This window comes from Octopus sinensis, linkage group LG2, assembly GCF_006345805.1.
Source record: "Octopus sinensis linkage group LG2, ASM634580v1, whole genome shotgun sequence".
In the NCBI taxonomy this organism is placed as follows: domain Eukaryota; kingdom Metazoa; phylum Mollusca; class Cephalopoda; order Octopoda; family Octopodidae; genus Octopus; species Octopus sinensis.
Window position 1 is genome coordinate 181,854,523 of NC_042998.1, and position 18,612 is coordinate 181,873,134.

The following is an 18,612-nucleotide window of genomic DNA, read 5'->3' on the forward strand; positions in this document are numbered from 1 at the left end:
CAATAGGAAAGGCATCTAACCTTAGAAACTATGCCAAAAATGGAATGAACAAGTGAGATGTAGCCCTTAGAGCAGTAGATCTATACAAAGACTCAGACTGTGATACTTGTAAAACCCAAACCTGCATGGAAAACTGGACATAAAAATGATGACTATTTACTCTCTCATCTGATGTCTATCATTTGTGGGGACGCAAATTAAACTGTGTAACATTTTTAACATAGTACCATTATATTAAATTTAGAGTTATACCAATTATCCCACCTTAGTAGGGTTGTCACTTTTAATATTTATATGAAAACTGCTATAGTTACAGCTTCATATCAGCCACAAACAGGTCAGTGGAGGAATGTATTTTACTAATGTTTACTAATGTCATGAACACAGTTATACAACCAATGTGCCTGTGCAACACTTAACATTATCTACAAAATACAAGTGTCAATAGATTTTAGTAGATTTTTTTCATCCTGTTGCACACTATCAACAGAATTTAATAATGTGATAAGATTAGGGATAACAGCATCTTTAATCAAAGCCCAATCCAGCTGTATCAGTGATATGGTGCATGTGGGATAGTCAAGACTACATTAGAAACCCTATACCAATACACAATCTACTGTTTTAAAGCAAACTAAGGGGGTTATTTCAAACACATGTGAATACTGCTAAGATTCACTACTACTAAAATTACCCTTCACTTAAGTTGCAAAATACAAGACATTAAATGTATTAATACAAAACAAAACTATAGCAGTGAGACGTGGCAGTAATATACATGTGTACCAAAGTGCACATATGTATTGCTAAAAATCAAACCTTTGGCTCATTTAATACATCATACCAAACAAAATAAAAATGTAAAATATATATTTAAAAGCTCAAAAGTGACAGCCAACAAAAAAAAATAATAATTAAGAGCGGCAGATAAGCAAACTGGTGCAGTTTAACGTTTCTAGTTGAAATAGTAGTGGTTTACCTCAAGTCACTAGTGAAGCAAGAGTAATGTACCCAAGGTTAAAAACACTTAACTTTCGAAAGCAAAGTGTGGCTACTTGTGAATAGTTACGACTAAATAAGTTCAAGCTAACTGCTGGAAACATTAAGAGCACTCTAAAATCGACAAGTCTTTTGTCAACTTTACACACTGAGTTCAATTGCTTTGGTGGATAAAGCTAGGGGAAAGATCGATTCAAACTGATTGGCATGCCCCAAAATACAATGATTAATGGCATGGTTCTTCGTATGAGACACAGAGTTATGTCCCTTCTACATCGCATCATTTAGCAGGCACTACCTGTGAGGTTCCTGTATATTTCAATCTTCATGGTTGAAACTTATCTCTATAACAGCAGTTTATGCTTATATAAACTGAATTTGTTTCTGCATTTTCTTATGTGTATTATAAATTTACAGTAAAAATATTTCTTTACCTTCACCCATTTAATACAATAAATGAATTAATTGCATTGCAATTAAAAACATTTATGTATTAAGAATTTGGGTACTTTACCAACAAGTATATTGGATAAATGATATCCCATAGTGGGTTAAACTCATAACCCCTATCTTATTTTGTACTATATATATATAATATATATAATTAATTAATAAGGGTGAGAGAATTAGATACTAATTTAATAGTATACCTATTCAACACCAAGTGGCCCAGTGCACCGAGAAACCTGGATTATTATAATATTTTATAACATATAATATTTTATACAACTCACTTTCTATGATACAAGTAGAGATTCTTTGAGTTGAAATTCAAATCTTGCTCCATGATTTGAATTTCAACTTTGATTAAACCTTTCTCCACACTGAATACTTGAAATATCTGGCTAATTAACAAACTACTGTTTTTATTTTATTACTACAAAACTTTTCTTTCTAGTATGTAAGAAAACTAGATTGACACAGAGTGGAACAAAATATTCGCTGTAGCATCAATGAATGACTGAATGCAGGATCTTTTTTCTCTTAATGAATCACTGAGTAAAAATAGAAAGATGACCCTTTACCATTCACATTATTCTGTCAAAAGTAATGCTTATTTAGTCACATTGTTTTGAATTAATCATGCATTATCCTGTAGCTTTGAGATTTTGATGAGGTTACAGTTAATTTTTAGAACAACATAGGGTTGGTGTGAGAGGCTAAATCTGGCCACTTTGTTCATAATACAGGTAGAATATTTTGGCCAGATATGGCCAGTTTAAATGCTAAAGGGATAAATATAGCTCTAAACATAACAATGTAGAAAATAATAGGTGGTGACCATAGAGTGATAAAGAAGTTAGATAATTATATCTGTTTAATAAACAAATAAAACCATTTAATGTTTATCAACAACAAATAATGCTCACCATCAGCTGGATTCATTACAGCATCATGCAGAAGAGTTGCTCCACAAGCGGCAAAAGCTGAAGAGTAAAATGAAATATGATTAAAATTAAAAATAGGAAAATGACATCTTAGGATGCAATATAACAAATTCAAAGCCTGAACCTTTTCAAGTATCACCCAATGCTCGTTAAGAAATTAAAAAGAGAATTTTATTGCATAACCTTGACAATCAATTCCATTATATTTACTGTCAAGATTACAATGGAATTAATTATGTATTTAGGTTTTGCAAGAAATGGTTTTCAGTACAAAAATAAAATAAAAAAATAGAAATATCAAAATTTGTCTTCCTGCTGTTGTTGATGATATCCAATCCCATGTTTGAAAGAACAAATGATTGAAGGGCATTCTAGCCATGACCATCGTGTCTTTATTTGTTGACAGTGTATCTAGAATTAGCCAATGTATGATTCCATTTATAAACTGGTATGGTGCATTGGATAAACAAGGAAAGAATTATATTATTGTAGATATATTTTCTGCAATAACATTAAAATTATGGAAATTTTCTTTTCTATAAAAATACATATCCCTGAAATTATTGCTTTTTTCTGAAAAATGGATGATTTCTCTTATTCTTCAAGATTAATGTTGAATTATTTATCAAAAACAATGTTTTCATCGTACTATTTATTCTGTTTTTAATTTTCCAAATCTAGTAAACTATTTAAATTAAAACTATATCAGTGCAAAGTGTGACTGGTGTGCAAATGAAGATGAAGAGAAAATTTTTGCATTAAAATCAATACAAAATAATACTTTGAACTAAATATTTAAAATCAATTAACAAGAGAAGAATAATATATCAATAAATATTAGACGGTGCCAAGTTTTAGGCATAGTTAATTGAAAAACACTTTCTGTCTAGTAAAAAACTAAAACTAATGCTAGAAGAAATATCCACTCTTTAAAATTTATACTTCATCGAAACATAGGCAACACACACAATAATAAACAAAATCCCCGTATTAATAACTTGTACTATTGTAGATGTATTATATATTAAATAACAGTAAAATTATGAAAATTTTATTTTTATAGAAATGCACATCATTGAAATTATTGCACTTTTCTAAAATGGGATGTTTTTTTCTCATTCAGATGATAATATATTTTAACATTTTGGCCTGTGCAGTATTTTTTTTAAATATGAGAAATATTAATGTTCTCAGGCCTGAGCCCTTGAGTCTAACTTTACTCTCCACTCAGACTCCTGAGCAAATAAATTAATAGCTAATAGCTACATATACAGTTCAAAGAGTAACAATTGCTGGCAAATTAATGGACAGAATCACAAAAAGAACTCAAAGAAAATAGCAATAACAGGCCTATATTGTTCACCCGAATCGCTACTTTCCTCATCACTTTCATCAGTTTGATTGTCCAAATCACTCTCACTGGCAGCATAAGTGTAAACTCATCATCTGAAGAATAAATAGCACCAATAATTTCCTCAACTACAGAGAATCTAGGCCTTGCTCATATGAAGAACTAGGTTCGTCACATGCTCGTTTTATTGCAAAATTGTTTTGTTTTTTTTCTTTCTGATTAAAAACAACAGTAAACAACAGCTATGGGTGACACCATTAACAATGAGTCATAAACGACTTCACTTGACTACAAAGATGCAACATGATCGGTTGTCTGACTTAGGTATTTTATCTTTTTCTACATGTTCATTACTGCTTTAACTGGAATCTGGCAGAGACATCTATGCTATTCCTGCTATAGAGGGAACACAGCATGACAGGATTAATATAATCATCATCATCATCATCATCATCATCATCATTTAACGTCCGCTTTCCATGCTAGCATGGGTTGGACGGTTCAACTGGGGTCTGGGGAGCCCGAAAGCTGCACCAGTCCAGTCAGATCTGGCAGTGTTTCTACAGCTGAATGCCCTTCCTAACGCCAACCACTCCGAGAGTGTAGTGGGTGATTTTATGTGCCACCGACACAGGTGCCAGATGGGGCTGGCAAACGGCCATGCTCGGGTGGTGTTTTTTTATGTGCCACCGACACAGGTGCCAGACGAGGCTGGCAGACGGCCACGCTCGGATGGTGTTTTTATGTGCCACCGACACAGGTGCCAGACGAGGCTGGCAGACGGCCACGCTCGGATGGTGTTTTTATGTGCCACCGACACAGGTGCCAGACGAGGCTGGCAGACGGCCACGCTCAGATGGTGTTTTTATGTGCCACCGACACAGGTGCCAGATGAGGCTGGCAAACGGCCACGATCGGATGGTGCTTGTTACGTGCCCACAGCACGGAGGCCAGTCGATGCGGTACTGGCTACGGCCACGTTCGGATGGTTTTCTTATGTGCCACGTGCCACCGGCACTGGTACCACAAAGATACAAATTCCATTGATGTTCATCTATTTTGATTTGTTTTGATTTTCACTTGCCTCAGCAGGTCTTCACAAGTGTCACAAGAAGGAAGGTATGCACAGGTGGACTGACTACGTCCCAGGTAGGGGCCATGGGTTATGGCCTGACTAGTCTTGCCGGGTCTTCGGATGGTGTTTTTATGTGCCACCGACACAGGTGCTAGATGAGGCTGGCGAACGGCCACGATCGGATGGTGTTTGTCATGTGCCCACCGCACTGACTACAGCACTGATGGATTCTTGTGTGCCACAGGCACTGGTACCACAGGATACAAATTCCATTGATGTTCATCTATTTTGTCTATTTTGATTTGATTTGATTTTCACTTGCCTCAACCGGTCTTCACAAGTGTCACAAGAAGGAAGGTATGCACAGGTGGACTGACTAGTCTTGCCGGGTCTTCGGAAGGTGTTTTTATGTGCCACCGACACAGGTGCCAGATGAGGCTGGCGAACGGCCATGATCGGATGGTGTTTGTTACGTGCCCACAGCACGGAGGCCGGTCGATGCGGAACTGGCTACGGCCACGTTCGGATGGTTCTCTTGTGTGCCACCGGCACTGGTACCACAAAGTGTGTGCCACCGGCACTGGTACCACAAAGATACAGATTCCATTGATGTTCATCTATTTTGATTTGTTTTGATTTTCACTTGCCTCAACAGGTCTTCACAAGTGTCACAAGAAGGAAGGCATGCACAGGTGGACTGACTACGTCCCAGGTAGGGGCCATGGGTTATGGCCTGACTAGTCTTGCCGGGTCTTCGGATGGTGTTTTTATGTGCCACCGACACAGGTGCTAGATGAGGCTGGCGAACGGCCACGATCGGATGGTGTTTGTCATGTGCCCACAGCACGGAGGCCAGTCGATGCGGTACTGGCTACGGCCACTTTCGGATGGTTTTCTCTTGTGTGCCACCGGCACTGGTACCACAAAGATACAAATTCCATTGATGTTCATCTATTTTGATTTGTTTTGATTTGATTTGATTTGATTTTCACTTGCCTCAACAGGCCTTCACAAGTATCACAAGGAGGAAGGTATGCACAGGTGGACTGACTACGTCCCAGGTAGGGGCCATGGTTTATGGCCTGACTAGTCTTGCCGGGTCTTCGGAAGGTGTTTTTATGTGCCACCGACACAGGTGCTAGATGAGGCTGGCGAACGGCCACGACCGGATGGTGTTTGTTATGAGCCCACAGCACGATGGCCAGTGATGCGGTACTGACTACGGCCATGTTCGGATGGATTCTTGTGTGCCACCGGCACTGGTACCACAAGCGGTACTGACTACGGCCACGTTCGGATGGATTCTTGTGTGCCACCGGCACTGGTACCACAAGGATACAAATTCCATTGATGTTCATCTATTTTGATTTGTTTTGATTTGATTTGATTTTCACTTGCCTCAGCAGGTCTTCACAAGTGTCACAAGAAGGAAGGTATGTACAGGTGGACTGACTACGTCCCAGGTAGGGCCCACGGGTTATGACCTGACTAGTCTTGCCGGGTCTTCGGATGGTGTTTTTATGTGCCACCATGTTCCCACAGCACGGAGGCCAGTCGATGCGGTACTGGCTACAGCCACGTTCGGATGGTTTTCTTGTGTGCCATAGGCACTGGTACCACAAAGATACAAATTCCATTGATGTTCATCTATTTTGATTGATTTTTACTTGCCTCAGCAGGTCTTCACAAGTGTCACAAGAAGGAAGGTATGCACAGGTGGATCGACTACGTCCCAGGTAGGGGCCACGGGATATGGCCTGACTAGTCCTGCCGGGTCCTCTCATGCACAGCACAGAGGACTGTGCATGAGAGGACCCGGCAGGACTAGTCAGGCCATATCCCGTGGCCCCTACCTGGGACGTAGTCGATCCACCTGTGCATATATTGACATAATAGAAGAAATTTGACAAATATCTTTTCTTCCTCAAGTGAATCATTATACTTGCAGCATAAATCATCTCACTTGATATTTCTGGTTTTAATTCATGAACAAATTCTTTTCCATTTGTTTTAGAATATATAATTGTATATAGTGTGTAAAACATGCTGAAACACTGAGACAGTGACTATTCCAAATACTTAAGCAGAAAAATCAAAGTTAGTGTGTTTGACAGGCCACAGAGTAGATGGCTACTGCAGGATGAGCAGTTTTTGGAGACCATAAACATCAAAGAGATAATATTTAAAGCTAGTGAGTAAACACACCAGATAGAAATAGCAGCCAAATTTGCTTTGAATGACATCTTGCCAGTTAAATAAAAATGGAAAGATACGTTGCACAATGTAGTCCTGGCAACACAAATAACTGAATGCTCACAACCAGAATGTTTTTGATTATAGATGTTATTACTCGAGGCTAACCTTATAGTTAAATAACAGAAGGCTTATCTTCATTAGTTTTCTTCTATGAAAAATACATGTACATATTACACTAGCAGCTAGTATAACATTTGATAGTGCATAAGCTTTGTTAATTTACTCTCATAGTCCAGAAATTACATAACCCATATTATACTGCAGTATAATCTTGATAGCTTTGTTTCCTAACTGAATGTTTTATTAAATCTCGCTCTAGGTGAATGACAATCTACTTTTTAATAAGAGAGACTAGCAGGAGTGACAATAGATAATCAAAATAGCTACCAAGCTGACAATTCAAGTATAATATAATTTTTAAAATAAGTTGTTTGTATTTTGATTTTACCAGCACAGAAATAAAAGAAGTCTAGTAACAATACGTTGTGTGATGAATAATTAACCCTTTCGTTACCAACCCGGCTGAAACCGGCTCTGGCTCTTTAGTACAAATGCCTGGTTTTCAAAAGTTCTGAATTAAAACCTTCCACGAAACCTTAGTCACAATTTATGTCCCTAACTCTAGCTTAATGATAACGATGTTATTTTACTTAATTCTTTGTTATATTTAACATAATTGGAAGAAACACTGAGCATCTCAAAATAAATTCAGTAACGAAAGGGTTAAGGAAAATATGCTAGCTTGTTTCTGCTTATCAAAACTAATTTTGTGTTGGAAAATGACACAGAACAAGTTTACAAACTAAATATAACATTTGTGAAATTCAATAGCAATGTTTTCTATCAATGTTCCTGGCATGAAATCACCATTTGTTCTAACACCAAGTTTGTAAACTTACATTTCTATGGCTTGATTTATCTATTTAGTCCTTCTTATTACCTTTACGTTAGCCATTATTTATTGCCAACTACCAACCAGGTGTCATTCAAAATGCACCATTAAGTATCTACACTAGCACAGAGATTCATATCACATGGGAGAAAAAAGAATGACATTTTGGTACTAACCTTTCATTCAAAAAATAATTTTCAACCAAAAAAATCTTTTCTCTCAAATGAAGAGTCAGTCCTGAAGGAAACCTCTACTCCTCATGTCATATAAATTTATCCAAACTCATGAGTTTTGTTGGTGTAATTTTTACTGATACAGACCACTACCAGTTTCTTTAGAGGTTTTCTTTTCTTTATTTACTAGCAAAGGTGCAGACAGTACTGTGTAATTAAGAAGCTCGCTTTACAACCACATAGTTTCAGGTTCAGTCAAACTGTACCCTAAGTGTCTTCTACTATAGCTCTAGTCCTACCAATGCCATGTAAGTAAATTTGGTAGACAGATAATGTATGGAAGTCCATTGTGTATTTGTATGTGTGTAAGGAATTTCATTATGGCAACAGAGTGATTTTAAAAAGGTATGTAAAAGATAATTTATTTTAATAGCATGCTTTTCTGTTGATATATGTTTCTTTCTTACACACATACAGACACACTTGGTGCAAGGTGAGGGTTAAAAATTTAAATTACAAAATTTTTTTTGCCGTTGATACTTAAATCCTTGCAAACAATGAAACAAGCTGACCAGCCCTAACACTTACACATGAACAATACAATTTGTGCTTATTCAGAGAGTAAGCTGTAGATAGACGAAAACTGACTGTAGATTTGAAATCAGCATGCCAATTTTAGTCTAAATCAAGTGAAAAAGCAAACTCAACAGAAACCATATTCAAAATTACTGCCCTGTGTTATCAACACAAGGAAGGATGAAAGGCAAAGGTGACCACAGAGCAATTTGAACTAAGAAAATAAAGAGCCAGAACAAATGCTGCACGGCATTTTATTCAATGCTCTAACAATTCTGCCAACCACCCAATCTGATTTCGCAAAGCTATTTATCTAACTAGATACTAATTAAAATGATTTGACATGAACTAAACACCTGTAACATATGCTCCAAAAATATACAGAAGTAAAGGTTAATCTTGAAACAATTATAAATAATAGATTGTATTGGGTTTCAACAAAATGTGTATAGAAAGCTGTAGTTAAAAAAAAATTCAGTCTAATTTCAAATCAAAGTCTTTTTGAGTAGCAATGAAAGAACAATACTTAAATGGATACTATTACAATATTATTTGATTGTTATGCAGGGTACAGCAACTAAGTCGATAAGACATTGGATATCTTGTTCACACCACATGAGTCTATGTTCTGCTACAAGATGTTGCATTGTGTTCGAGGCAAAAACACAATCTTATTTGCTTAACAAATTATTATATAATTGCTACGTGAATTCAACTCAATCCTAAGTAATTCAGCACAAAAATTATGCAATTAAAATATAAAGAAATAAATGAAATTTAGAGCTTATCATTTTGAAGTAAATAAAATGATATACTATCACAAGTGGTTATTTAATACAAGCATATAAACAATTATTTTATGTATATATATATATATATTTTGCTTCTAATCAAAACATATAGAGAATTTTAAGCAGATTTTACTTAGTGCTTAAAATACTATAAAAGATTTAGAATACATATATATCTAGAGACTATTGGCTGTCACCGACTTTTTACTCATTTTTCATTTAGAAAAATTCCATTAATTATTATACTAGTTCTTAAAATATAAAACTGTCTTCCGGCCTCAAAATCACATTACTTCTAAAAATATCATTTAAGAAGTGTATGTATACATGTGTGTGCATAAAGGAAAAGTTTAGCTTACAAAAACAAAACTACGACTGGGTTTTTAGCATACAAATTTTGTAACTAGCAAATTAAAATTGATAAAAGATGAAAATTTTCTACCATTTGCCAGCTGCTGGTTACCACCACTCTTCATCATCTTCCATTTTATATGTTCATAACAGCCAAAATACATAGCATGGGCTGGACCAGCACCACCAACAACTGCACTTATTCCCCGGACTGTATTTCGGAAGCCTTCTAAGTGTAACATTTTGTACAAGCCATCGACGACACCTTTGTATCGAGCTTGTGGATCAGGCCTTAATGCTTGCATTCTTGTCTAGAAAAGAGAAAAAAAAAAGGCAATTTTATTCATTTGACTTCATCAGAAATTGAAAGATTAAATAAATTGCTAAAATTATATATAAAGAATATATTTGTTACTATTCAAGTCAGCTAACAAATTTTGAATTGAAGGAAAATAACTGTTTATAATACATACATTTTCTAGCAAGTAAAATATATATTATATATAAACATCAAATAGTAGGGATCTCAACAGCCATCGCAATTAACTCAGTAGCATTCCAGCATTAATTGACTAACAGGAGGAATACCAATGATATTCTCAATCTATCAACCAGTTAGCAGAAAATGCAATGCAATATTAATTAATTAGATGATATTAAGTACTTCATAAATCCAACGTATGTAGCAACAAACAAAAACATTTAACATGATGTAAATATAATGGTTTCAAATTTTGTCACAAGGCCAGCAATTTCGGGAAAGGAGTAAGTTGATTAAATTGACCCCCAAAAGGATGAAAGGCATAGTTGACCTCAATGGAATTTGAACTCAGAATGTAAAGAGCAATAAAATACTGCTAAACATTTTGCCTAGTGTGCTAACGATTCTGCCAGCTTGAAGCCTTACATGGTATAAATATAATAAAAGAATATAAATAATGTGGACATTTTTTAAACAAAATCTACGCCCTATATATTTTATTTTATTATTGTAAACAAACAGTTATTTAATGCAGACATAAACAATTGCTTTATACTTAATATGTTCTGCTTTATATTAAAATATCAAATTAAAATTACTAATTTACAGAAGAAAAGTTAAATAAAACTTAATCCAGAGCCATTTCAGTTACTTCTAGTATTATTAAAACACATAGCTGTGCAAGTAGCAAACTACCATTTATGACCAGTGTTAAGTGATTTAAAATCTGAAGGACACTCAACTATTACAGTCATCGTTTAACATCCTCTTTCCAAGCTAGCATGAGTTGGACGATTTGACAGAGGACTGGTGGACCAGATGGCTGCACCAAGCTCCAATCTGATCTGGCAGTTTCTACAGCTGGACGCCCTTCCTAATGCCAACCACTCTGAGAGTGTAGTGGGTGCTTTTACATGCCACCGACACGAGGGCCAGTCAGGTGGCACTGACAACGGCCGCGCTCATATGCTGTTTTTTACATGCCACCTGTCCAGCGGCACTGACAACGACCTCTCTCAAATGTTTTTTCACGTGCCACTAAGGCAATGCTGGTGATGATCATGCTCGAATTTTTACATGCCACTGACATGGGAGCCAGTTACATGCTGTGGCAACAATCACGCTCAGATGGTGCTCTTAGCGCTCCACTAGCAAAGATGCCAGTCATCAAATTTGATTTCGATTTCGCTTGCCTGAACAGGTCTTCGCAAGCAGAGTTTAGTGTCCAATGAAGGAAAGGTATGCATAAGTGGGCTGGTTACACCCCTGGCATAAGCCACAAGGTTATGGTCTCACTTGGTTTGCCAGGTCTTCTCAAGCACAGCATATTTCCAAAGGTCTCGCTCACTAGTCATTGCCTCGGTGAGGCCTAATGTTCGAAGGTCGTGCTTCAGCACTTCATCCCAGGTTAACCTCTTCCACAAGTTCCTTCAACTGCTATTTCACACAGCTATCATCATCCATTCTCACCACATGACCATACCAGTGCAGTCGTCTCTCGTGCACACCACATCTGATGCTTCTTAGGTCCAACTTTTCTCTCAAGATACTTATATTCTGTTGAGTATGCACACTGACATTACACATCCATCGGAGCATACTGCCTTCATTCCTTGCGAGCTTACGCATGTCCTCAGCAGTCACAGCCCATGTTTCACTGCCATGTAGTATGGCTGTTCGTACATATGCGTCATACAGTCTAGCTTTTACTCTGAGTGAGAGGCTCTTTGTCACCAGCAGAGGTAAGAGCTCTCTGAACTTTTCCCAGGCTATTCTGATTCTAGCAGCTACACTCCCCAGCTACTGACTTGGTCCCCTAGGTAACGGAAGCTATCAACTATTTCTAGTTTTTCTCCCCAGAATGTGGCAGAAGTTGTTTTCTGCACACTTTCAGTATTTATTACTCCTGAGCATCTGCCACACACAAAAACTATCTTCCCACTTAGCCTTCCTTTGATATTGCTGCAGCTCTTATGTGTCCATAGCTTACACTGGGTACATCTTATAGAGTTTTTACCTATGCCTTTTCTACAGATCGAGCAGGGCCATCTACTTGAAGGGATTTGTGGTTTGCCTGCCTTCCTACTTATTAGGACTTTGGTTTCAGCTAGGTTGACTCTAAAGCCATTCGATTCTAATCCTTGTTTCCACACTTGATACTTCTCGTCTAGTTCTGATAGTGACTCAGCAATTAGAGCAAGGTCATCAGCATAGAGGAGCTCCCAGGGGCATCCTGTCTTGAATTCCTCTGTTATTGCCTGGAGGACTAAAACTTGGACCCCTACCTCTACCCGGAATTCTTCACTTTACTCATTGCCAACCCTCACCTTACTGACAGCTTCCCTGTACATGGCTTGCACAGCTCTCACTAACCATTCATCTATCCCTAGTTTCCTCATTGACCACCAGATAAGGGATGAAGGGACCCTGTCAAGGTTTTTCTCCATGTCAACGAAAGCCAGGTACAAAATTATTAAAACCTAAAATTCATATGTTTGTTTCTTCTCGAGCCATGCCTAGCTCATTAAGGCTGGTTTCCCGGTTTCCTTGGTGTATAGGTTCCCCACCTGGACGGGATGCCGGTTGTCGCAGGTGAGCTGCAAGATGCAGGAGGAAAGAGTGAGAGAAAGTTGTGACAAAAGAGTCAACAGAAGTTCATCATTACCTTCTGCCGGAGCTGCATGGAGCTTAGGTGTTTCGCTCAACCCACGATCATGAGTTGTTTTTTTTTTGTTTGTTCCTTCTCGAGCCATGCCTGGATCATAAGGGCCGGTTTCCCGGTTTCTTGGCGTATAGGTTCCCCACCTGGACGGGACGCTGGTCCGTCGCAGGTGAGCTGCAAGATGCCGGAGGAAAGAGTGAGAGAAAGTCGTGGCGAAAGAGTCAACAGAAGTTCGTCATTACCTTCTGCCGGAGCTGCTTGGAGCTTAGGTATTTCGCTCATAAACACACAGATCGCCCAGTCTGAGATTCGAACCCATGATCGCGAGTCCGCTGCTCTAACCACTAGACCATGTGACTCCACTAAAATTCATAAACATGCACAAATATACAGCTACCTTCTCCAAGTCACATAGCCTAAACAACTAAAGGTTTAAATTACCTACACAAAACTGCTGCATCCTCATGTGTTATATTTGTGAAAGTAAACATATTTTCAGTTGACATTGTTACCACAACTTGACCTACAATTTAACTGTCAATCCCTGTGAGGGTTTTAAAGCTGTCACATCAAGTCTATTTTATTATAGTTTAATCTCTATTGCAGCTTTTAATCGTATAAATATCAAAAGTAGTACATGTCCTGTCACATTTCACACAATACACTGGACACAAGCTCACTTAGCCAATTTGAATAAAGTTATTTAACAATTGCAGTGAAATATTAGTACAGATGATACACACTTAGGGGTTCTCAAAATAAAGTAAACAAAAAAGTGTGATTTAATGTACAAAACTAAAACAATATTTTCAAATTACTACATTGCAAAAAGAAGAAAAAAAGATTCAAGTGAGGGGTCTGGTAATTAATTCCTTTAAGAAATCTGCTCCCCAACCATGTAGTTTTAGTTTCAGTCCAATTGTGTGGGCCTTCATAGCAGATTCCATATCAGAGCTAGACAAAAAATTTGAGATGGGGAAGCAAAACCTGGAATCTAAGGGCCTAAAGATTAGTCCTAGTAAGCAAGAAAACTGACAGGATCCTACCTTGCTCAGGTAGGTGGCTCTGTTCAATTTGTAGGAAAAGTGTGGGTAGGAACTCCATACAGTGTACCCAGTGCAAGCTATGGACACATGGGTTAATTGGAAGGTTATCAGAGAAGATTGTTTCCTTATATGGAAGATGCACAGGACCCTTAAAAACTTTAGAGATTTGGGAAATTGATTCTTGAAATGCCCTGGTGGTTCATTAGAAGTAATAGATAATTTCTGCTACCTAAGGGACCAAAGGAAGATTATATGATGCATGTATATGGACAGCAATTCAACATAGTAGTGAGATATGGGGCATGAATGCAGAGGATATGCAAAGGTCAGAAAGGAATGAGGCTAGTATGGATATGTAATATAAGTGTACAAGTTCAACAGAGTGCTAGTGTTCTGAGAGAAGTTAGGCATAAGAGGAATTTGTTGTGGTATGCAAGAGAGAAGACAGTGTTTGTTTGAGCATGTGATGCGGATGGATGTCGACAGTTCCATTAAGAAGAGTCAATCTCTCAAAAAGGATGGAACACATGGAGGTGGGAGACCCAGGAAGACATAGGACGAAGTACTGAAGAACAACCTCAGAAAGCTGAACCTTTCAGATGAGATGACAAAGGACCAAGATACCTGGTGCCTAGTCATACTCAAGAAGACTCATACCCCGTGGCAGAAGTTTTAAGACTGACCTTTCTGGATGTGTAAAGCACCCATAGTAGTGTCATATAAAAGTGCTGTTGAGGCGACAAGTGCTTGTGCAGCAACACATAAAAACGCCCATGTGGTGCCATGCAAAAGCATCCAGCACAGAATGTAAAATTATTGGCATTAGGAAGGGCATCCAACTGTAGAAACCATGCCAAATCAGACTGGAGTCTGGTGCAGCCCCTTCCCAGCTTGCTAGCTCTGGTCACCCCATCCAACCCATGCTGGCATAGACAATGGACATTAAATGATGATAAAGATGATGATGTGTGGTGCCTTAGGCAAGCATCTTTTACTATAGGTTCAGGCTGACTGAAGCATTGTGTGAATTTGGGAGGTCAGAAACTGAAAGCCGGTCATATGTATGTGTGTCTGTGTCTGTGCCTCCTTGTCTTGACACTGCATGATATGTGTAACGAAATGGTGCCATTCATTTCCAATCTTCCATGGAAATATGTCCAGTCATGTGGTAACTTCTCTGCTTAGAAAGAAATGAGGGCTGGCAATAGGAAGCATATATCCAGCCACAGAAAATTTGCTTTAATGAATTACATTTGACACATGCAAGCACGGAAAGGTGGGCATTAAAACAATGATGATGATGATGGTGGTGGTATGTTTATTACTCAGATCTAAATACTATCTCCACCAAATAGTCCTTTACAAGTGCAGATGTAGGTATGTGGTTAAGAAGTTTGCTTCACAACCAAAATAAATAGTTCTGGCTTCAATCTCTCTCTCACACACACACACACACACAAAATCAATATTGACTAGAACTTCCAAGTTACACCTGACAGCTTATTCAACTAGTCTCTTTGAATAAGCTGTTGGTTATAATTTGAAATCCCAGTCACTCCTACCTTCATAAATCTGATTTTCCTGTTAATACTGGAATTCCCATCATCAATAAATATTGTTAGTCTTAAAATTTCTTTAACCTCACAAAGCGAAAATTAAATATATTTTTTTTAATGTTCACTTTCTTGCTAACATGGGTTGAACAGCTTATCATAATCCAAGTCAATACATATGTGGAGTTCTTAGGGTGGATGAACTCAAGGCAAAGTCGACCTCGGCGGAATTTGAACTCAGAACGTAACAGCAGACGAAATACAGCTATGCATTTCACGTTAGCACGCCAGGCAAAATGCATAGCAGTATTTCGTCTGCTGTTACGTTCTGAGTTCAAATTCCACCGAGGTCAACTTTGCCTTTCATCCTTTCGGGGTTGATAAATTAAGTACCAGTTACGCACTGGAGTCGATGTAATCGACTTAATCCGTTTGCCTGTCCTTGTTTGTCCCCTCTGCGTTTAGCCCCTTGTGGGTAGTAAAGAAATACATATTTTATTTTTATATAGTTTTTCTACAGATGGATGTACTTCCCATCAACAACCACTTTACAGGATGTATTAGATGTATTTTGTTACAACACCAGTACTAAAGAAGCTGTGACAAGGCTGAAAGGTCATCTCTAGCCTAAATTGTACCCATATGTGCGTGTATCAGCAAGAAAATTGGCAATAAAAAAAGAGAGCATTGAATAGCCAGCGCCGCCTCGACTGGCTTCCATACCGGTGGCACGTAAAATGCACCAATCCGACCATGGCCGTTGCCAGCCTCGCCTGGCACCTGTGCAGGTGGCACGTAAAAAGCACCCACTACACTCACGGAGTGGTTGGCGTTAGGAAGGGCATCCAGCTGTAGAAACATTGCCAGATAAGACAGGAGCCTGGTGCAGCCTTCTGGCTTCCCAGATCCCCAGTCGAACCGTCCAACCCATGCTAGCATGGAGAACGGACGTTAAACGATGATGATGATGATTCTGGAGTTTATTCTTGTGAGTCTTGGAAATGCAGTTGTTAGCGATAGAAAGGACATTCAGCCATAGAAACCATGCAAAAAATTTCAAGATGTGGTCCTGGACCTGTCTAGGAGAGTAGTAACAGAAGAATTGAGTCATATTCAACTGCTACCAGTATGGAAATGAGACATCGTGATGATGATGACAACGATGTCAGGAATTCAAAGAGACTTAAACTGCAACTTCCTATTCCCATAAACTCAACAGTGTAAGAATAATCTAACTTGCAATTTATTGCTGTAACAATAAACTTGCCGACATAAAGCTCAGACAGGAGTGTAAAAATAGAGTTGACTTTTCACAACTTCTCTTTAGCAAAGAAAGAGACATCTTTTTTTCTAAAATCAGATATTTGTTAACAATTTCTTTTCCTGATCCTATTTTTAACAAGGGGTTAATTTTAGAGAAAGTGGTGCGTGTATGTAAATGATAGGATGTGTGTGTGTGAGTGTGTGTATTGGCAGTAATAAAGTTTATTGCAGATAGACAATATGTGATAGTAGTATACTCCGACTAGTCGTCAGAGCCCAATGGTTGAGCAGAGATTTGGGATCTACTGTACCATGCTAGCTCATTGCAGGTTGATATAGATTGAAAATCGCTTAAATTAACCTTGATACATGATTAGGAATTTATAGACCACCCACCTAAAAAAAAAAAAAAAAAGAAAAGAAAAGAATGAAAAGTGAAGTGGATCTCCAAAGAATTCAGGCTCAGCAAAAAGTCAGAACAAATATTACAAGGCATTTTGTCTGACACTTTTAACAATTCTCCGAACCCATCGCCCTTACATGTTCATGTATGTATGAGTTACATATATATATCCATAAAAAAAAATAATTTTATTTTCATTTAACTCTCTAGCATTCAGATTATCCTGTCATACGCCATGCCTACATAATCACATTTTTAAAAATTAATCATGCATTATCTCATAGCTTCAAGATTTCTTGTAGCAATTAAATTATGATGGTTTATATTTAGAATGACATTGCAGGGTAAGTGTGAGAAGCCAGATCTGAACAGAAAAACAGGTAGAATATTTGGGCCAGATATGGCTGGTTTAAATGCCAAAGAGATAAATTTATTAATGAATTTTAATATAATTTATATTTGATATAATTTATATTTTGGAATGGAGTATAGTTGGTTATTACAACCACACAACTTGACCTGAATCTAAAAGATTGAAATATAAAAGGGACATAAATCTTACTCTCAAGTATACAAAGCAATATCAGTAGGTATTTTACCAGAGAGCAAACAAAAATTGACCAGTACATTACACTGCAACAAACTGGTTACGCTTTTATTGCTGGCTCACACTTTTACAGTTTCTCAGAAGTCACGAAGTAAGATTACAATTTTATTAGACTATTCAACCTAATCGTTAGAATAAATATTTACATCTTTACGATGTGATTGGTGATTGTAATCAGGTGTTTTATTTCTAGACTAGCACTCTGACCCGGTTTTGCCAGGTCATAGTTCTAGTGCATGCATGCGCACATACACACGAGTACTGTCCAAATCTCCGACCAATCACATACAGCTAGCTGGCATTCAATTAGCGTATCAAGTTTCGGGCATTTTGATAGGGTTTGGATAGAAAATTCACAAAAAAGTCACTTCTATTGATTTTTTAATGGCTTTGTGGGGTGACTGGGGAAATGTAAAGATGTGCACGACCACCCTTGGATGGTTTTGAATGACCATAGAGAAAGTGCGAGCCCTCTAACTAAAAAATTGTGGATTTGTATAAAGGACACACACATAGACAGACATTTTGCTGTTTATATATATAGAGATGTCTTCATAATCGCAGATTAGATTCAAACTGGGAACTTTTATTTCATTCTTATCCACCAAACCATTTACACATATACAATTAATTACTTAGAAAATTATAATTATATTAACAACAAACCATAGACATTTTCAATTACTTAGTTTAGTACTGAAGTTATACATTAAAACACGATGCAGTTAAATATTCAATACAAGAA

At 37.6% G+C, this 18,612-nt stretch overlaps 1 protein-coding gene across 1 annotated transcript in view; it reads right to left on the minus strand.

The window, feature by feature from the left end:
• LOC115222342 (mitoferrin-1) overlaps positions 1 to 18,612 on the minus strand; it is a 34,693-nt gene that overhangs the window by 5,292 nt on the left and 10,789 nt on the right. The window contains exons 2-3 of the mRNA XM_029792533.2: positions 9,944 to 10,163; positions 2,370 to 2,426 (exon numbers count right to left, since the gene is read on the minus strand). Coding sequence (XP_029648393.1) covers positions 2,370 to 2,426; positions 9,944 to 10,163 — 277 coding nt within the window. The remainder of the gene's footprint in view (positions 1 to 2,369; positions 2,427 to 9,943; positions 10,164 to 18,612) is intronic.